A 21,554-nucleotide genomic window follows, 5' to 3' on the forward strand; every position below is an offset into this window, starting at 1 on the left:
AGAGAGAGAGGGGGGAGAGAGAGAGGGGGGGGGGAGAGAGAGAGAGAGAGGGGGGAAGGGGGAGAGAGAGAGAGAGAGGGAGCGAGAGACAGAGGGAGAGAGAGACAGGGGGAGGGGCGGGGGGGAGAGGTGCAGAGGAGGAGGGGCAGAGGGATATGGAGATGGAGAGACGGAGATGGGGGTGGGGGGGAAGAGGAAGAGAGGAAGTCGGGGGGGGGTGAGAGTGAGAGACATGGACGGAAGGAGGGAAACGGCGTAAGTGCTGGTGGGGCGGGGAAGGGGCAACAGATGGAGAGAGAGAGGGGGGCTGGGGGTAGAGACGGAGAGTGATTCCAACGACCCACTCGGGAGCTTTGCTCGATCTGAGCCTAGTTTAGAACACAGCTGACGCGTATAGAAAGTGAATTAGTGAGGAGTTTAACCAGGTTTCCTGAGACAACCCGCCGGGACATTCTCCAACCCTGAATAACTATCGGGAACGTCCCAAACCCTCGCGGGGGGGGGGGAACGGGGGCATTGTGGGAGGGCGGGAGCGGGACGGAGAGCGTTCTGTGCTGCTGGCTGACCCCTGACCCTCGCCGCCCGCAGGTACGTGGTGCTGGACCTGATGGAGAGCGACCTTCACCAGATCATCCACTCGGTGCAGCCGCTGACCCTGGAGCACGCCCGCTACTTCCTGTACCAGCTGCTGCGGGGCCTCAAGTACGTGCACTCGGCCAACGTGGTCCATCGCGACCTCAAGCCCTCCAACCTGCTGGTCAACGAGAACTGCGAGCTGAAGATCGGTGACTTTGGCATGGCCCGGGGTCTGGGCTGCGGGCCGGACCAGGCCGAGCCCTTCCTGACGGAGTACGTGGCCACCCGCTGGTACCGGGCCCCCGAGCTGATGCTGTCCCTCCACGGGGGCTACAGCCGGGCCATCGACCTGTGGTCGGCCGGCTGCATCTTCGCAGAGATGCTGGGGAGACGCCAGCTCTTCCCCGGGAAGAACTACCTCCACCAGCTGCAGCTGATCCTGGCGGTGCTGGGCACCCCCCCGAGGGCCTGGTGGGCACCATTGGCGCCGAGCGGGTGCGGGCCTACCTGCGGGGTCTGCCCCGGCGCCAGCCCGTGCCCCTCTCCGCCCTGTACCCGGACGCCGACCCCCAGGCCCTGGGGCTCCTGGGCCAGCTGCTGCGCTTCGACCCGCCCGAGCGCCCCTCGGCCCCCCAGGCTCTCCGGCACCCCTTCCTGGCCAAATACCACGACCCGCAGGACGAGCCGCTCTGCGTGCCGGCCTTCGACTTCGGCTTCGACCGCCCGGCGCCCGGCCGGGAGCAGCTGAAGGAGGCCATCGCCTGGGAGATCGAGGACTTCCACCGACGCCGCGAGGGCATCCGCCAGGGCATCTGCCGCGCCCCCGCCCTCTCCCGCCCCGCCCCGCCGCCCCCCGCCCCCTCCTGCCGTGACGTGGACATGCCCAGCGCAGGCGGAGGAGACACCATCGACCTGACCTCGCCCGGGCCGCCGGAGACGGCGGCAGAGGAGGAGGGGAGAGCCGGCGAGGAGGAGGAGGAGGCGGAGGGGGTGGAGGGGGAGGAGGCCCGGCCCCCCGGCGACGCCAAGAAGGAGGGTAGCATCTCTGCCGACACCAAGGCCGCCCTCAAGGCGGCGCTGCTCAAATCTGCGCTGAGGCAGAAGAACAAAGGTAAGCTCGGGGCTTAACCGCCTGTCCCAGGGGTACAGTCGGTGGGGGAACAGCGATCCGGGGGTACAGTCGGTGGGGGAACAGCGATCCGGGGGTACAGTCGGTGGGGGAACAGCGATCCGGGGGTACAGTCGGTGGGGGAACAGCGATCCGGGGGTACAGTCGGTGGGGGAACAGCGATCCGGGGGTACAGTCGGTGGGGGAACAGCGATCCGGGGGTACAGTCGGTGGGGGAACAGCGATCCGGGGGTACAGTCGGTGGGGGAACAGCGTTCCGGGGGTACAGTCGGTGGGGGAACAGCGATCCGGGGGTACAGTCGGTGGGGGAACAGCGATCCGGGGGTACAGTCGGTGGGGGAACAGCGATCCGGGGGTACAGTCGGTGGGGGAACAGCGATCCGGGGGTACAGTCGGTGGGGGAACAGCGATCCGGGGGTACAGTCGGTGGGGGAACAGCGATCCGGGGGTACAGTCGGTGGGGGAACAGCGATCCGAGGGTACAGTCGGTGGGGGAACAGCGATCCGGGGGTACAGTCGGTGGGGGAACAGCGATCCGGGGGTACAGTCGGTGGGGGAACAGCGTTCCGGGGGTACAGTCGGTGGGGGAACAGCGTTCTGGGGGTACAGTCGGTGGGGGAACAGCGTTCCAGGGGGTACAGTCGGTGGGGGAACAGTGTTCCAGGGGTACAGTCGGTGGGGGAACAGCGTTCCGGTGGTACAGTCGGTGGGGGAACAGCGATCCGGGGGTACAGTCGGTGGGGGAACAGCGTTCCGGGGGTACAGTCGGTGGGGAACAGCGTTCCGGGGGTACAGTCGGTGGGGAACAGCGTTCCGGGGGTACAGTCGGTGGGGGAACAGTGTTCCGGGGGTACAGTCGGTGGGGGAACAGCGTTTCCGGGGGTACAGTCGGTGGGGGAACAGCGTTCCGGGGGTACAGTCGGTGGGGGAACAGCGTTCCGGGGGTACAGTCAGTGGAGGAACAGTGTTCCGGGGGTACAGTCGGTGGGGGAACAGTGTTCCGGGGTACAGTCGGTGGGGGAACAGCGATCCGGGGGTACAGTCGGTGGGGGAACAGCGATCCGGGGGTACAGTCGGTGGGGAACAGCGTTCCGGGGGTACAGTCGGTGGGGAACAGCGTTCCGGGGGTACAGTCGGTGGGGGAACAGTGTTCCGGGGGTACAGTCGGTGGGGGAACAGCGTTCCGGGAGTACAGTCGGTGGAGGAACAGCGTTCCGGGGGTACAGTCAGTGGAGGAACAGTGTTCCGGGGGTACAGTCGGTGGGGGAACAGTGTTCCGGGGTACAGTCGGTGGGGGAACAGCGATCCGGGGGTACAGTCGGTGGGGGAACAGCGATCCGGGGGTACAGTCGGTGGAGGAACAGCGCTCCGGGGGTACAGTCGGTGGGGGAACAGCGTTCCGGGGGTACAGTCGGTGGGGGAACAGCGTTCCGGGGGTACAGTCGGTGGAAGAACAGCGATCCGAGGGTACAGTCGGTGGGGGAACAGCGTTCCGGGGGTACAGTCGGTGGGGGAACAGCGTTCTGGGGGTACAGTCGGTGGGGGAACAGCGATCCGGGGGTACAGTCGGTGGGGGAACAGCGTTCCGGGGGTACAGTCGGTAGGGGAACAGCGTTCCGGGGGTACAGTCGGTGGGGAACAGTGTTCCAGGGGTACAGTCGGTGGGGGAACAGCGTTCCGGGGGTACAGTCGGTGGGGGAACAGCGTTCCGGGGGTACAGTCGGTGGGGGAACAGCGTTCCGGGGGTACAGTCAGTGGAGGAACAGCGCTCCGGGGGTACAGTCGGTGGGGGAACAGCGTTCTGGGGGTACAGTCGGTGGGGGAACAGCGTTCCGGGGGTACAGTTGGTGGAAGAACAGCGATCCGGGGGTACAGTCGGTGGGGGAACAGCGTTCCGGGGGTACAGTCGGTGGGGGAACAGCGTTCCGGGGGTACAGTCGGTGGGGGAACAGCGATCCGGGGGTACAGTCGGTGGGGGAACAGCGTTCCGGGGGTACAGTCGGTGGGGGAACAGCGTTCCGGGGGTACAGTCGGTGGGGAACAGTGTTCCAGGGGTACAGTCGGTGGAAGAACAGCGATCCGGGGGTACAGTCGGTGGGGGAACAGCGTTCCGGGGGTACAGTCGGTGGGGGAACAGTGTTCCGGGGTACAGTCGGTGGGGGAACAGCGATCCGGGGGTACAGTCGGTGGGGGAACAGCGATCCGGGGGTACAGTCGGTGGAGGAACAGCGCTCCGGGGGTACAGTCGGTGGGGGAACAGCGTTCCGGGGGTACAGTCGGTGGGGGAACAGCGTTCCGGGGGTACAGTCGGTGGAAGAACAGCGATCCGGGGGTACAGTCGGTGGGGGAACAGCGTTCCGGGGGTACAGTCGGTGGGGGAACAGCGTTCTGGGGGTACAGTCGGTGGGGGAACAGCGATCCGGGGGTACAGTCGGTGGGGGAACAGCGTTCCGGCGGTACAGTCGGTGGGGGAACAGCGTTCCGGGGGTACAGTCGGTGGGGAACAGTGTTCCAGGGGTACAGTCGGTGGGGGAACAGCGTTCCGGGGGTACAGTCGGTGGGGGAACAGCGTTCCGGGGGTACAGTCGGTGGGGGAACAGCGTTCCGGGGGTACAGTCAGTGGAGGAACAGTGTTCCGGGGGTACAGTCGGTGGGGGAACAGTGTTCCGGGGTACAGTCGGTGGGGGAACAGCGATCCGGGGGTACAGTCGGTGGGGGAACAGCGATCCGGGGGTACAGTCGGTGGAGGAACAGCGCTCCGGGGGTACAGTCGGTGGGGGAACAGCGTTCCGGGGGTACAGTTGGTGGAAGAACAGCGATCCGGGGGTACAGTCGGTGGGGGAACAGCGTTCCGGGGGTACAGTGGGTGGAAGAACAGCGATCCGGGGGTACAGTCGGTGGGGGGAACAGCGTTCCGGGGGTACAGTTGGTGGAAGAACAGCGATCCGGGGGTACAGTCGGTGGGGGAACAGCGTTCCGGGGGTACAGTTGGTGGAAGAACAGCGATCCGGGGGTACAGTCGGTGGGGGAACAGCGTTCCGGGGGTACAGTCGGTGGGGGAACAGCGTTCCGGGGGTACAGTCGGTGGGGGAACAGCGATCCGGGGGTACAGTCGGTGGGGGAACAGCGTTCCGGGGGTACAGTCGGTGGGGGAACAGCGTTCCGGGGGTACAGTCGGTGGGGAACAGTGTTCCAGGGGTACAGTCGGTGGAAGAACAGCGATCCGGGGGTACAGTCGGTGGGGGAACAGCGTTCCGGGGGTACAGTCGGTGGGGGAACAGCGTTCCGGGGGTACAGTCAGTGGAGGAACAGTGTTCCGGGGGTACAGTCGGTGGGGGAACAGTGTTCCGGGGTACAGTCGGTGGGGGAACAGCGATCCGGGGGTACAGTCGGTGGAGGAACAGCGCTCCGGGGGTACAGTCGGTGGGGGAACAGCGTTCCGGGGGTACAGTCGGTGGGGGAACAGCGTTCTGGGGGTACAGTCGGTGGGGGAACAGTGTTCCGGGGGTACAGTCGGTGGGGGAACAGCGTTCATGGGGTACTGTCGGTGGGGGAACAGCGTTCCGGGGGTACAGTCAGTGGGGGAACAGCGTTGCGGGGGTACAGTCGGTGGAGGAACAGCGTTCTGGGGGTGCAGTCGGTGGGGGAACAGTGTTCCGGGGGTACAGTCGGTGGGGGAACAGCGTTCTGGGGGTACAGTCGGTGGGGGAACAGCGTTCCGGGGGTACAGTTGGTGGGGGAACAGCGTTCCGGGTGTACAGTCGGTGGGGGAACAGCGTTGCGGGGGTACAGTCGGTGGGGGAACAGCGTTTTGGGTTTACCATCAATGGAGGAACAGCGATCCGGGGGTACAGTCGGTGGAGGAACAGTGTTCCGGGGCTACAGTTGGTGTGGGAACAGCGTTCTGGGGGTACAGTCGGTGGGGGAACAGCGTTCTGGGGGTACAGTCGGTGGAGGAACAGCGTTCCGAGTGTACAGTCGGTGGAGGAATAGCGTTCTGGGGGTACAGTCGGTGGGGGAACAGCGTTCTGGGGGTACAGTCGGTGGGGGAACAGCGTTCCGAGTGTACAGTCGGTGGGGGAACAGCGTTCCGAGTGTACAGTCGGTGGGGGAACAGCGTTCTGGGGGTACAGTCGGTGGAGGAACAGCGTTCCGAGTGTACAGTCGGTGGGGGAACAGCGTTCCGAGTGTACAGTCGGTGGGGGAACAGCGTTCTGGGGGTACAGTCGGTGGGGGAACAGCGTTCCGAGTGTACAGTCGGTGGGGGAACAGCATTCTGGGGGTACAGTCGGTGGAGGAACAGCGTTCCGAGTGTACAGTCGGTGGAGGAACAGCGTTCTGGGGGTACAGTCGGTGGAGGAACAGCGTTCTGGGGGTACAGTCGGTGGGGGAACAGCGTTCTGGGGGTACAGTTGGTGGAGGAACAGCGTTCCGAGTGTACAGTCGGTGGGGGAACAGCATTCCGGGGGTACAGTCACTGGAGGAACTGCATTCTGGGAGTACGGTCGGTGGGGGAACAGCGATCCGGGGGTACAGTCGGTGGGGGAACAGCGATCCGGGGGTACAGTCAGTGGAAGAACAGCGCTCCAGGGGTACAGTCGGTGGGGGAACAGCATTCCAGGGGTACAGTCAGTGTAGCAACAGCGTTCTTGAGGGTACAGTCGGTGGGGGAACAGCATTCCAGGGGTACAGTCAGTGTAGCAACAGCGCTCCAGGGGTACAGTCGGTGGGGGAACAGCATTCCAGGGGTACAGTCAGTGTAGCAACAGGGTTCCTGAGGGTACAGTCGGTGGAGGAACAGCGTTCCGGGGGTACAGTCGGTGGGGGAACAGCGCTCCGGGGGTACAGCTGGTGGGGGAACAGCGTTCCAGGGGTACAGTCAGTAGAGGAACAGCGTTCCGGGGGTACAGTCGGTGGAAGAACAGCGATCCGGGGGTACAGTCGGTGGGGGAACAGCGATCCGGGGGTACAGTCGGTGGGGGAACAGCGTTCCGGGGGTACAGTCGGTGGGGGAACAGCGTTCCGGGGGTACAGTCGGCGGGGGACCAGCGTCCCGGGGGTACAGTCAGTAGGGGCAGAGAGAGTGTCCAGGGTACACGTGACAATAATAAATCAATTCCGGTCTTACAATTGGGCAGTCGGTAAATCCCAGGTGGTAACTCTTAAAAGGGAAACTTGGCAAGCTATCACAACTCGTTATTTCTGTCATCACCCTGTAACGGGCCAGCGATCGTCTGACACCAAACGGCCAAAGGAAGGAAGGCGAGAGTGTGTGCGGAGTACACGATACAATAAGTCAAATCCAATCAATTCCGGTCTTATAATCGCGCAGTCGGTACATCCCAGGACGTAACTCTTGAAAGGGGAACTTGGTGAGCTATCACACAAGTGTATCCCAGGACATTGCGGGAGGCTAGGGAGGAAATTGCGGGTCCCCGAGCAGAGATATTTGAATCATCGGTAATCACGGGTGAGGTGCCTGAAGATTGGAGAGTGGCAAATGTTGTGCCTTTGTTTAAAAAGGGCTGCAGGGAAAAGCCTGGGAACTACAGGCCGGTGAGCCTCACATCTGTGGTGGGTAAATTGTTGGAAGGTATTTTGAGAGACAGGATCTACAGGCATTTAGAGACGCAAGGACTGATTAGGGACAGTCAGCATGGTTTTGTGAGTGGAAAATCATGTCTCACAAATTTGATTGAGGTTTTTTGAAGGGGTAACCAAGAAGGTCGATGAGGGCAGTGCAGTTGATGATGTCTACATGGACTTTAGCAAGGCCTTTGACAAGGTACCGCATGGTAGGTTGTTGCATAAGGTTAAATCTCACACGATCCAGAGTGAGGTATCTAAATGGATACAAAATTGGTTTGATGACAGAATAAGAAGTTTAACAACACCAGGTTAAAGTCCAACAGGTTTATTTGGTAGCATTGATGACAGAAACCAGGGGATGGTTGTAGAGAGTTGTTTCTCAAACTGGAGGCCTGTGACCAGCGGTGTGCCTCAGGGATCAGTGCTGGGTCCACTGTTATTTGTCATTTATATTAATGATTTGGATGAGAATATCGGAGGCATGGTTAGTAATGTTTGCAGATGACACCAAGATTGGTGGCGTAGTGGACAGTGAAGAAAGTTATCTCCAATTGCAACAGGATCTTGATCAATTGGGCCAGTGGGCTGATGAATGGCAGATGGAGTTTAATTTAGACAAATGCGAGGTGATGCATTTTGGTAGATTGAACCAGGGCAGGACTTACTCAGTTAATGGTCGGGCGTTGGGGAGAGTTACAGAACAAAGAGATCTAGGGGTACAGGTTCATAGCTCCTTGAAAGTGGAGTCACAGGTGGACAGAGTGGTGAAGAAGGCATTCGGCATGCTTGGTTTCATCGGTCAGAACATTGAATACAGGAGTTGGGATGCAAATAAGGTTGAAAGAGTGCAGAGAAGGTTCACAAGGATGTTGCCGGGACTTGAGAAGCTGAGTTACAGAGAGAGATTGAATAGGTTGGGACTTTATTCCCTGGAGCGTAGAAGATTGAGGGGAGATTTGATAGAGGTGTATAAGATTTTGATGGGTATAGATAGAGTGAATGCAAGCAGGCTTTTTCCGCTGAGGCTAGGGGAGAAAAAAAACCAGAGGGCATGGGTTAAGGGTGAAAGGAGAAAAGTTTAAAGGGAATATTAGGGGGGGCTTCTTCACGCAGAGAGTGGTGGGAGTGTGGAATGAGCTGCCGGATAAAGTGGTAAATGCGGGGTCACTTTTAACATTTAAGAAAAACTTGGACGGGTTGATGGATGAGAGGGGTGTGGAGGGATATGGTCCAAGTGCAGGTCAGTGGGACTGGGCAGAAAAATGGTTCGGCACAGACAAGAAGGGCCAAAAGGCCTGTTTCTGAGCTGTAATTTTCTATGGGACGTCTTGTTGAAGTTGTACAAGACATTGGTAAGGCCACACTTGGAATACTGTGTACAGTTCTGGTCACCCTATTATAGAAAGGATATTATTAAACCAGAAAGAGTTCAGAAAAGATTTACTAGGATGCTACCGGGACTTGATGGATTGAGTTATAAGGAGAGGCTGGATAGACTGGGACTTTTTTCTCTGGAGCGTAGGAGGCTGAGGGGTGACCTTATCGAGGTCTATAAAATAATGAGGGGCACAGATCAGCGAGATAGTCAACATCTTTTCCCAAAGGTAGGGGAGTCTAAAACTAGAAGGCATAGGTTTAAGGTGAGAGGGGAGAGATACAAAAGGGTCCAGAGGGGCAATTTTTTCACACAGAGGGTGGTGAGTGTCTGGAACGAGCTGCCAGAGGCAGTAGTAGAGGCGGGTACAATTTTAAATGCCTCTTAAATGTTGTTAATGCTTCCACCACCTCCTCTGGCCGTGCGTTCCAGGCACCCACCACTCTCTGTGTGGAAAAACATCCCCCGCACATCTCCCTTAAACTTTCCCCCCTCTCACCTTGAACCTGTGCCCCCTCCGTGTCATTGACACTTCCGCCCTGGGGAAAAAGCCTCTGACTGTCCCCCTCCTGTCTCTGCCTCTCATCATTTTGTAGACCAGGTCTCCCCTCAGCCTCCGTCTTTCCAAAACAATCCCAGTTTATCCAACCTCTCCTCATAGCCGACACCCTCCAGACCAGCAACATCCTGGTGAACCTTCCTTACACTCTCTCCAAAGCTTCCAACGTCCTCCTGGTAGTGTGGTGACCAGAACTGCACACAATACTCCAAACACGGCCTGACCAAGGTTTTATATCGCTGCAACATGGTTCCCCAACTCTGGTACTCGATGCCCCGGCCGATGAAGGCAAGCGAACCTTCCTAATCACCTTGGCCGCTTGCGTTGTCACTTTTGGGGAACTGTGGACCTGCCCGCCCAGATCCCTCTGTATTGTTATAAAGCGGAGGTTGATTTTCCCCCCCTCTGAGAACATAACTTCTAACCACTCACAGAGGAGTCCCTCACTTCATAATCTGTTAAAGTGCGTGTGAGAGCGGGGGGAATATCTGCCCTTCAGCAACTTCTAGTGGCTAAATCAAAATAACTCCCTGAGACTCTCTCTGTAAAATCAACAAGTAACACTTTATTTATCTAACAGTGAACAGGTTAACTGGTCGCCTCATTACAGGAAGGATGTGGAAAAGATTGAAAGGGTGCAGAGGAGATTTACAAGGGTGTTGCCTGGATTGAGTGGCATGCCTTATGAGGATAGGCTGAGGGAGCTCGGTCTTTTCTCCTTGGAGAGACGAAGGATGAGAGGAGACCTAATAGAGGTGTATAAGATGTTGAGAGGCATAGATCGGGTGGACTCTCGGAGGCTTTTTCCCAGGGTGGAAATGGCTGCTACGAGAGGACACAGGTTTAAGGTGCTGGGGGGTAGGTACAGGGGAAATGTTAGGGGGAAGTTTTTCACACAGAGGGTGGTGGGCGAGTGGAATCGGCTGCCGTCAGTGGTGGTGGAGGCAAACTCAATAGGGTCTTTTCAGAGACTCCTGGATGAGTACATGGGACTTAATAGGATGGAGGGTCATAGGTCGGCCTAAAAGGTAGGGATATGTTCGGCACAACCTGTGGGGCCGAAGGGCCTGTTTTGTGCTGTAGTTTTTCTATGTTTCTAAACTATTAACAAACCCAATAAAACACAGTTCTAACGGGATGCTGTTCAGATAAATACGATTCCCACTCATTCACGACAAAAAATAAGAATTTTTAGTCACTCTCTAAATTACAACCAGGTTTTGCCGTCTTCTGGAATCTTCTTTCTCCTGTCTGGAATCTCGTGTCTTCTTTGCTATTCCGAGGAGGCTGAGAGCTGCGGCAGAGAGCAGTGGCTGTGTCTCTCCGGAGCTCCGAGCTGTGGCAGATACTCTTCTCCTGTTTGTGCCACTGCCTCCCACCTCCCCCTCTCTTGTACCCCTGGTGACAGATCAACATCCCCACAATAGGATTGGTTCTCGGGTTACCAAAACATCAAATTTAAATCCAACAGCTTGCTGGTAGCTAAGTGTCTAGTTTAAGCTGATTGGCTAAAATTCAAAACAACACCGCTGTTGTCTTGGTAACGTTACTGTTTGGCCTTTGATCTGATGTTTCAGTCTGTGTACTCTATATGCGCCTCCATCTCTTTTTTAAAAAAACTCTAAAGTACAGAAAAAGCACCAATGGATAATGCGACACTTCACAACAGCGTTTGATTTGATTTATTATTGTCGCGTGTATCGGGATGCGGTGAAAAGTATTGTTTCTTGCGCGCTATACGGACAAAGCATACCGTTCATAGAGTATCTATACCGTTCATGAAGGGTATAGATAGGGTGAACGGTGGGAAGCTTTTTCCCAGGTCGGAGGTGACGATCACGAGGGGTCACGGGCTCAAGGTGAGAGGGGCGAGGTACAACTCAGATATCAGAGGGACGTTTTTTTACACAGAGGGTGGTGGGGGCCTGGAATGCGCTGCCAAGTAGGGTGGTGGAGGCAGGCACGCTGACATCGTTTAAGACTTACCTGGACAGTCACATGAGCAGCCTGGGAATGGAGGGATACAAACGATTGGTCTAGTTGGACCAAGGAGCGGCACAGGCTTGGGGGGCCGAAGGGCCTGTTTCCTGTGCTGTACTGTTCTTTGTTCTTTGTTCTTTGTACAGAGGGGAGAAGGAAAAGGATTTGATTTGATTTATTATTGTCACGTGTATTGGGGTCCAGTGAAAAGTATTGTTTCTCGCACGCTATACAGACAAAGCATACCGTTCATAGAGAAGGAAAGGAGAGGGTGCAGAATGTAGTGTCTCAGTCACAGCTCGGGGTGTAGAGAAAGATCAACTTAATGCGAGGTCGGTCCATTCAAAAGTCTGACAGCAGCAGGGAAGAAGCTGTTCTTGAGTCGGTCGGTACGTGACCTCAGACTGTTGTATCTTTTTCCCCGACGGAAGAAGGTGGAAGAGAGAATGTCCGGGGTGCGTGGGGGGGGGTCCTTGATTATGCTGGCTGCTTTTCCCCGAGGCAGCGGGAAGTGTAGACAGAGTCAATGGATGGGAGGCTGGGGTTTGCGTGATGGGACTGGGCTACATTCACGACCCTTTGTAGTTCCTTGCGGTCTTGGGCAGAGCAGGAGCCCCAGACCGAGCTGTGGAGAGAGATCTGACCTACACCCCGAGCTGTGACTGTGACACTACATTCTGCGCCCTCACCTTTCCTTCTCTATGAACGGTATGCTTTGTCTGTATAGTGCGCAAGAAACAATACTTTTCACTGTATCCCGATACACGTGACAATAATAAATCAAATCCTTTTCCTTCTCCCCTCTGTACTCTATGAACGGTATGCTTTGTCTGTATAGTGCGCAAGAAACAATACTTTTCACTGTATCCCGATACAAGTGACAATAATCAAATCAGATCTAATCTATCAATGTTAAATTGTGATCGCTGTTGCGGTGATGCTCCCCAGGCCATGATAACAATATTCTCTCCTCACTTGTGTCACCCCCTTACAGAAATGGCCAACTCCAGCCAGGAGCTCGGGGAGCCACGACGCTCGATCACGGCGCAGGAGCGGCAGCGGGAGCGCGAGGAGAAGCGGCGGAGGCGGCAGGAGCGAGCCAAGGAGCGCGAGCGCAAACAGCGGGAGCGGGAGCGGCGGGAGCTGAAGGAGGGCGACGTGCTGGGAGGGGTGGTGCTGAGCCAGGGTGACAAGAGCCTGCTGGAGCGCTGGATGAAGATGACGGAGGGGCGAGGCAGGCCCGAGGCGGGGGAGGGGGGCAACGGAGGCATCGAAGGCCTGCCGGCCTGGGCCGAGCACGGGGCTCTGCCGGAGATGTCCAGGCCTGCTCTAAACCTCGGGCCTACCTCGAGCCTGGGGCCTAGCGTCAACTTCGGGCCTGCTGTAGGCCTCGGGCCTAGCATGGCCTTCGGGCCTAGCTCAGGCCTGGAAGCGGGCGGGGGAGGCCTGGGGCCTACTGTTGACTTCCGAGCCGCCTCAGGCCTGGGGCCAAGCGGAGGAATGGGCCTGGGCCTGGGAGCCGCCCTCGGCTTCGGGCCTAGCTCAGGCCTCAGGCCGGGCCTAAGCGAGGCCCCTCCCTCGGCCGCCCCCAAAGCCAAGCTCCCCTCGGCCCCCCGCTTCCCGGCCGCCCCCTTCCAGCTGCCAGCGGCCTCCGGCCTGGGCGAGACGGCCGAGTCCCAGGGGAAAGGCCTCAGGCCCCCTCCCGGCCTGGGTGGCGCCGTCCCGACCCCCTTCCAGCCGCCCCCTCAGCCGTTCGGGCTGGGGGCCTCCAAGCCCTGGGCTGGGCAGGGCGGGGCAGCCCCCCCACTCCTCCTGCCGCCGGGTCTCTGCGAGGCGAGGTGGGGCGGCGGGAGCCAGGGCCCCGGGCCTGACCGTAGCTTCCCCCGCGGCCCCTTCCCTCAGGACGGCCCGTCCTTCCCGTCGCTGGCCTCCCGGGACCCCGCTTTCCCCACGGAGCAGGGGGAGGAACCGAAGAGCCAGGGTCCGGGGCCTTGCTCCCCGCCGCTCGCCGCCGCTCCCTCGGACGGTGCGAGGGGAGATCCTCTGGATGTCAACACGGTGACACAGCAGCTGTCCAAGTCGCAGGTAAGGGGAGGCTGATCGACCGAGGGGGGCGGCGGATAGGCCCGCGAGGCGGGGGGTGGGGGATCTGATAGGCCGAGGGCCGGGGGAGGTGTCTACTGTGCCTGTAGCGTCACGAAAACAGGAATCCCCAACCGCCCGAGACACCCAGGGAGATAATATCCAAAAGCCACCAAAGGTTAGATCAGAGTCGAGAGGTGGGGAGATTTAGGGAGGGAAGTTCAGAGCTCAGGAACCCTCCCCAGGCAGCTGAAGGCACGGCCGCCAATGGCGGAGCGATGGGAATCGGGGGATGCTCGAGAGGCCGGAATTGGAGCAGGGCCGAGATCTCGGAGGGTCGTAGGAGGTTACAGAGATAGGGAGGGGTGTAGGGGCTGGAGGAGGTTACAGAGATAGGGAGGGGGTGTAGGGGCTGGAGGGGGTTACAGAGATAGGGAGGGGGTGTAGGGGGCTGGAGGAGGTTACAGAGATAGGGAGGGGGTGTAGGGGGCTGGAGGAGGTTACAGAGATAGGGAGGGGGTGTAGGGGCTGGAGGAGGTTACAGAGATAGGGAGGGCTGTAGGGGCTGGAGGAGGTTACAGAGATAGGGAGGGGGTGTAGGGGCTGGAGGGGGTTACAGAGACAGGGAGGGGTGTAGGGGCTGGAGGAGGTTACAGAGATAGGGAGGGGTGTAGGGGGCTGGAGGAGGTTACAGAGATAGGGAGGGGTGTAGGGGCAGGAGGAGGTTACAGAGATAGGGAGGGGTGTAGGGGGCTGGATGAGGTTACAGAGATAGGGAGGGGGTGTAGGGGAGGGAGGGGGTTACAGAGATAGGGAGGGTTGTTGGGACTGGAGGAGATTACAGAGATAGGGAGGGGTGTAGGGTCTGGAGGAGGTTACAGAGATAGGGAGGGAGTGTAGGGGGCTGGAGGTGGTTACAGAGATAGGGAGGGGTGCAGGGGCTGGAGGAGGTTACAGAGACAGGGAGGGGGTGTAGGAGCTGGAGTCGGATACAAAGATGGGGAGGGGTGTAGAGAGCTGGAGGAGGTTACAGATGGGGAAAGGTTGTTAAGGCTGGCAGAGGTGACACAGATAGGGAGGGGGTGTAGGGGGCTGGAGGAGGTTACAGAGATAGGGAGGGGTGCAGGGGGCTGGAGGAGGTTAGAGATAGGGAGGGGTGTAGGAGCTGGAGGAGGTTACAGAGATAGGGAGGGGGTGTAGGAGGTTACAGAGATAGGGAGGGATCTGGGAAGCTGGAGGAGGTTACAGAGATAGGGAGGGGTGTAGGGGGCTGGAGGGGGTTACAGAGATAGGGAGGGGTGTAGGGGCTGGAGGAGGTTACAGAGATAGGGAGGGGTGTAGGGGCTGGAGGAGGTTACAGAGATAGGGAGGGGTGTAGGGGCTGGAGGAGGTTACAGAGATAGGGAGGGGTGTAGGGGCCGGAGGAGGTTACAGAGATAGGGAGTGGTGTCGGGGCTGGAGGAGGTTACAGAGATAGGGAGGGGTGTAGGGGCTGGAGGAGGTTACAGAGATAGGGAGGGGTGTCGGGGCTGGAGGAGGTTACAGAGATAGGGAGGGGTGTAGGGGCTGGAGGAGGTTACAGAGATAGGGAGGGGTGTAGGGGCTGGAGGAGGTTACAGAGATAGGGAGGGGGTGTAGGGGGCTGGAGGAGGTTACAGAGATAGGGAGGGGTGTGGGAGGCTAGAGGAGGTTACAGAGATAGGGAGGGGGTGTAGGGGCTGGAGGAGGTTACAGAGATAGGGAGGGTGTGTAGGGGCTGGGGGAGGTTACAGAGATAGGGAGGGGTGTGGGAGGCTAGAGGAGGTTACAGAGATAGGGAGGGGGTGTAGGGGCTGGAGGAGGTTACAGAGATAGGGAGGGGGTGTAGGGGCTGGAGGAGGTTACAGAGATAGGGAGGGGGTGTAGGGGCTGGAGGAGGTTACAGAGATAGGGAGGGGGTGTAGGGGCTGGAGGAGGTTACAGAGATAGGGAGGGGGTGTAGGGGGCTGGAGGGGGTTACAGAGATAGGGAGGGGGTGTAGGGGCTGGAGGAGGTTACAGAGATAGGGAGGGGTGTAGGGGCTGGAGGAGGTTACAGAGATAGGGAGGGGGTGTAGGGGGCTGGAGGGGGTTACAGAGATAGGGAGGGGGTGTAGGGGCTGGAGGGGGTTACAGAGATAGGGAGGGGGTGTAGGGGGCTGGAGGGGGTTACAGAGATAGGGAGGGGGTGTAGGGGCTGGAGGGGGTTACAGAGATAGGGAGGGGGTGTAGGGGCTGGAGGAGGTTACAGAGATAGGGAGGGGGTATAGGAACTGGTGGAGGTTATGAATCGCCCCCCCCCATTCATTTTTCCTATGTCAACATCACGCTGTAGTATGAGCCTCTGGCCATGAGGTGGTGCCGTGTTTGCTGGTGCCCCTGCCTTAGGGTTTCGGCGCCATTAGCCTGGAGCTCTGCAGCCGATACCGGCGTCGCTCACCGTCTGTGTTGCTCTGTTCCGTAGGTCAAAGACATCTTGCCGCCGTTATTCTCCGTAACTCCGAAGGGCAGCGGAGCCGGGTACGGAGTGGGATTCGATCTGGAAGAATTCCTCAACCAATCCTTTGACATGGTCGCAGAGAGTCACGACAGGTGAGGCTGGATAGGGAGCTTTACTCTGTATCTAACCCCGTGCTGTACCTGTCCTGGGAGTGTTTGATGGGGGACAGTGTAGAGGGAGCTTTACTCTGTATCTAACCCCGTGCTGTACCTGTCCTGGGAGTGTTTGATGGGGACAGTGTAGAGGGAGCTTTACTCTGTATCTAACCCCGTGCTGTACCTGTCCTGGGAGTGTTTGATGGGGGACAGTGTAGAGGGAGCTTTTCTCTGTATCTAACCCCGTGCTGTACCTGTCCTGGGAGTGTTTGATGGGGACAGTGTAGAGGGAGCTTTACTCTGTATCTAACTCCGTGCTGTCCCTGTCCTGGGAGTGTTTGATGGGGGACAGTGTAGAGGGAGCTTTACTCTGTATCTAACCCCATGCTGTACCTGTCCTGGGAGTGTTTGATGGGGGACAGTGTAGAGGGAGCTTTACACTGTATCTCACCCCGTGCTGTACCTGTCCTGGGAGTGTTTGATGGGGGACAGTGTAGAGGGAGCTTTACTCTGTATCTAACCCCGTGCTGTACCTGCCCTGGGAGTGTTTGATGGGGACAGTGTAGAGGGAGCTTTACTCTGTATCTAACCCCGTGCTGTACCTGCCCTGGGAGTGTTTGATGGGGACAGTGTAGAGGGAGCTTTACTCTGTATCTAACCCCGTGCTGTACCTGTCCTGGGAGTGTTTGATGGGGACAGTGTAGAGGGAGCTTTACTCTGTATCTAACCCCGTGTTGTACCTGTCCTGGGAGTGTTTGATGGGGACAGTGTAGAGGGAGTTTTACTCTGTATCTTACCCCGTGCTGTACCTGTCCTGGGAGTGTTTGATGGGGGACAGTGTAGAGGGAGCTTTACTCTGTATCTAACCCCGTGCTGTACCTGTCCTGGGAGTGTTTGATGGGGGACAGTGTAGAGGGAGCTTTACTCTGTATCTAACCCCGTGCTGCACCTGTCCTGGGAGTATTTGATGGGGACAGTGTAGAGGGAGCTTTACTCTGTATCTAACCCCGTGCTGTACCTGTCCTGGGAGTGTTTGTTGGGGACAGTGTAGAGGGAGCTTTACTCTGTATCTAACCCCGTGCTGTACCTGCCCTGGGAGTGTTTGATGGGGGACAGTGTAGAGGGAGCTTTACTCTGTATCTAACCCCGTGCTGTACCTGTCCTGGGAGTGTTTGATGGGGGACAGTGTCGAGGGTGCTTTACTCTGTATCTAACCCCGTGCTGTACCTGTCCTGGGAGTGTTTGATGGGGACAGTGTAGAGGGAGCTTTACTCTGTATCTAACCCCGTGCTGTACCTGTCCTGGGAGTGTTTGATGGGGGACAGTGTAGAGGGAGCTTTACTCTGTATCTAACCCCGTGCTGTACCTGTCCTGGGAATGTTTGATGGGGACAGTGTAGAGGGAGCTTTACTCTGTATCTCACCCCGTGCTGTACCTGTCCTGGGAATGTTTGATGGGGACAGTGTAGAGGGAGCTTTACTCTGTATCTCACCCCGTGCTGTACCTGTCCTGGGAATGTTTGATTAGGACAGTGTAGAGGGAGCTTTACTCTGTATCTAACCCCGTGCTGTATCTGTCCTGGGAGTGTTTGATGGGGACAGTGTAGAGGGAGCTTTACTCTGTATCTCACCCCGTGCTGTACCTGTCCTGGGAATGTTTGATGGGGACAGTGTAGAGGGAGCTTTACTCTGTATCTAACCCCGTGCTGTACCTGTCCTGGGAGTGTTTGATGGGGACAGTGTCGAGGGAGCTTTACTCTGTATCTAACCCCGTGTTGTACCTGTCCTGGGAGTGTTTGATGGGGACAGTGTAGAGGGAGCTTTACTCTGTATCTAACCCCGTGCTGTACCTGTCCTGGGAGTGTTTGATGGGGACAGTGTAGAGGGAGCTTTACTCTGTATCTAACCCCGTGCAGTACCTGTCCTGGGAGTGTTTGATGGGGACAGTGTAGAGGGAGCTTTACTCTGTATCTCACCCCGTGCTGTACCTGTCCTGGGAATGTTTGATGGGGACAGTGTAGAGGGAGCTTTACTCTGTATCTAACCCCGTGCTGTACCTGTCCTGGGAGTGTTTGATGGGGACAGTGTAGAGGGAGCTTTACTCTGTATCTAACCCCGTGCTGTACCTGTCCTGGGAGTGTTTGATGGGGGACAGTGTAGAGGGAGCTTTACTCTGTATCTAACCCCGTGCTGTACCTGTCCTGGGAGTGTTTGATGGGGACAGTGTAGAGGGAGCTTTACTCTGTATCTAACCCCGTGCTGTACCTGTCCTGGGAGTGTTTGATGGGGACAGTGTAGAGGGAGCTTTACTCTGTATCTAACCCCATGCTGTACCTGTCCTGGGAGTGTTTGATGGGGACAGTGTAGAGGGAGCTTTACTCTGTATCTAACCCCGTGCTGTACCTGTCCTGGGAGTGTTTGATGGGGACAGTGTAGAGGGAGCTTTACTCTGTATCTAACCCCGTGCTGTACCTGTCCTGGGAGTGTTTGATGGGGACAGTGTAGAGGGAGCTTTACTCTGTATCTAACCCCGTGCTGTACCTGTCCTGGGAGTGTTTGATGGGGACAGTGTAGAGGGAGCTTTACTCTGTATCTAACCCTGTGCTGTACCTGTCCTGGGAGTGTTTGATGGGGACAGTGTAGAGGGAGCTTTACTCTGTATCTTACCCCGTGCTGTACCTGTCCTGGGAGTGTTTGATGGGGGACAGTGTAGAGGGAGCTTTACTCTGTATCTAACCCCGTGCTGTACCTGTCCTGGGAGTGTTTGATGGGGACAGTGTAGAGGGAGCTTTACTCTGTATCTTACCCCGTGCTGTACCTGTCCTGGGAGTGTTTGATGGGGACAGTGTCGAGGGAGCTTTACTCTGTATCTAACCCTATTTTCTCTTCTCTCTTGCAGCCAGGCAGACTCCGCCCCTCTCTCGGCCTCGCTCCTCGCTGATTGGCTGGAGGTACACCGGATGAACCCAGCCGATATGGAGTCACTCCAACAGGAGCTCCAACTTGGCTCTCCCATGATCCTCTCTGATGTCCCTGACCTTTAGGGGTCACGACTACAGCCCGCCCCCTGGGGGCTCTGATTTGTCTTGTGACTGTTCCCCGATCACCAGCGGACAGGTTTGCATCGGAGCTGGACAAGAACCAGACATTGGTGCAGTTGAAGACACTGGACTTGAGGGACCCTTCACTTTCCCCCACCCAGAACGAATTTGTGACCGATGCATCAATTCCCCCCTCTCAGCACCCCCTCAACAGTGTCAGTGCTGAGGGAGCGCCGCACTGTGGGAGGGTCAGTGCTGAGGGAGCGCCGCACTGTGGGAGGGTCAGTGCTGAGGGAGCGCCGCACTGTGGGAGGGTCAGTGCTGAGGGAGCGCCACACTGTGGGAGGGTCAGTGCTGAGGGAGCGCCGCACTGTGGGAGGGTCAGTGCTGAGGGAGCGCCGCACTGTGGGAGGGTCAGTGCTGAGGGAGCGCCGCACTGTGGGAGGGTCGGTGCTGAGGGAGCGCCGCACTGTGGGAGGGTCAGTGCTGAGGGAGCGCCGCACTGTGGGAGGGTCAGTGCTGAGGGAGCGCCGCACTGTGGGAGGGTCTGTGCTGAGGGAGCGCCGCACTGTGGGAGGGTCGGTGCTGAGGGAGCGCCGCACTGTGGGAGGGTCAGTGCTGAGGGAGCGCCGCACTGTGGGAGGGTCAGTGCTGAGGGAGCGCCGCACTGTGGGAGGGTCAGTGCTGAGGGAGCGCCGCACTGTGGGAGGGTCTGTGCTGAGGGAGCGCCGCACTGTGGGAGGGTCGGTGCTGAGGGAGCGCCGCACTGTGGGAGGGTCAGTGCTGAGGGAACAGAAACTGGCTGGACTTTCTAAAAATGTTAACACTCCAACAGGAATTGGGAGATTGTCAGGGGCGTGCTTTGTGCATGGATTATTGACTGGGATTGTGGTTTGGTCTCAATCTCTGGACTTCCACATGGCAAAAGAAACACATTGTAAATAAAATTCTACTGTCTTTTGCTCTCTTGTTGAACTTTCTTTCACGTCTGGAAGGAACCACTTCTCTGGGTTTGGATCAAAACCAGAAGCAGGAGTGGCCATTTGGCCCATGGTGCCTGGGACGGCAGGTCTGTCATCCGAGGAGAGACTGAGTCGGTGAGGATTATATTCACTGGAGTTTGGAAGAGTGAGAGGGGATCTGATAGAAACTTATAAAATTCTAACAGGGGGTTAGACAGGGTAGATTCAGACAGAGTGTTCCCGATGGTGGGGGAAGTCCAGAACCAGGGGGGTCACAGTTTGAGGATAAGGGGGAAACCTTTGCATTTGGAATACTGCGCCCAGTTCTGGTCGCCGCACTACCAGAAGGACGTGGAGGCTTTAGAGAGAATACAGAGGAGGTTTATCAGGATGTTGCCTGGTATGGAAGGGCTTAGTTATGAGGAGAGATTGGGTCAACTGGGGTTGTTCTCACTGGAAAGACGGAGGATGAGGGGAGACCTAATAGAGGTGTATAAAATTATGAAAGGTATAGATAGGGTGAACGGTGGGAAGCTTTTTCCCAGGTCGGTGGGGACGTTCACGAGGGGTCATAGGTTCAAGGTGAGGGGGGGGGGGGGGTGGGGAGATGTTTAACACGGATATCAGAAGGATGTATTTTACACACAGGGCGATGGGGGCCTGGAATGCGCTGCCGGGCAAGGTGGTGGAGGTGGACACACTGGGAACGTTTAAGACTTATCTAGAAAGCCACATGAACGGAGTGGGAATGGAGGGATACAAAAGAATGGTCTCGTTGGGACCAGGGAGCGGCATGGGCTTGGAGGGCCGAAGGGCCTGTTTCTGTGCTGTATTGTTCTTTGTTCTTTTAGGGACTGAGGTGGGAGAAATGTCTTCACCCAGAGGGTGGTGAATGTGTGGAATTCACTCCCAGAGAAAGGAGTGAACCTCACTTGACACCCATTCGGGTAATAATCTGTCTCCCTGTTGAATTCGATGGTCAGCCATAATCAAAATGAATGGAGCTGGAATGTACACCTATTTTCTGCGTCGTAACTTACACCTACCGGTGGAGCTTCAGCAAGGATGTTGGGGATTGGGGAGCCAAGAGCTGGGTTGAAGACATCATTAGGAGTGGCAGTGGGGACGTTCTTGTGAGGGGCAAGTGTGGCAAAGAGTTTGTCCTTCTGGAGAGGACACAGATGATCACGGGAGGGCGCACAATGAACTTATGGAATTTTGGATATAGATCATGCATTCCCGTCCCGTCCCGATATAGATCGATTGGACACTTGGGCAGAGAGATGGCAGATGGAGTTTAATCTGGACAAGTGTGAGATAATGCATTTTGGATGTTCTAATACAGGTAGGAAATATACAGTAAATGGCAGAACCCTTCAGAGTATCGATGGGCAGAGGGATCTGGGTGTACAGGTACACAGGTCACTGGAAGTGGCAATGCAGGTGGAGAAGGTAGTCAAGAAGGTTAAGAGGTGACTTAATAGAGGCATACAAGATGATCAGAAGATTAGATAGGGTGGATAGTGAGAGCCTCTTTCCTCGGATGGTGTTGGCTAGCACGAGGGGACATAGCTTTAAATTGAGGGGTGAGAGATATAGGACAGATGTTAGAGGTAGGTTCTTTACTCAGAGAGTAGTAAGGGCGTGGAA

At 57.4% G+C, this 21,554-nt stretch overlaps 1 protein-coding gene across 1 annotated transcript; it reads left to right on the forward strand.

Annotated features, from left to right (window-relative positions):
• The first annotated feature begins 594 nt into the window (after positions 1-594).
• mapk7 (mitogen-activated protein kinase 7) lies at positions 595-19,340 on the forward strand. The gene is given in 5 exon segments (XM_078208269.1): positions 595-1,031; positions 1,034-1,687; positions 12,203-13,293; positions 15,772-15,899; positions 18,801-19,340. Coding segments are annotated over 5 exon segments (2,442 nt in total). The 5' UTR covers positions 595-607; the 3' UTR covers positions 18,946-19,340.
• Positions 19,341-21,554: the final 2,214 nt, after the last annotated feature.

Source organism: Mustelus asterias, unplaced genomic scaffold (assembly GCF_964213995.1).
Source record: "Mustelus asterias unplaced genomic scaffold, sMusAst1.hap1.1 HAP1_SCAFFOLD_3417, whole genome shotgun sequence".
Lineage (NCBI taxonomy): Eukaryota > Metazoa > Chordata > Chondrichthyes > Carcharhiniformes > Triakidae > Mustelus > Mustelus asterias.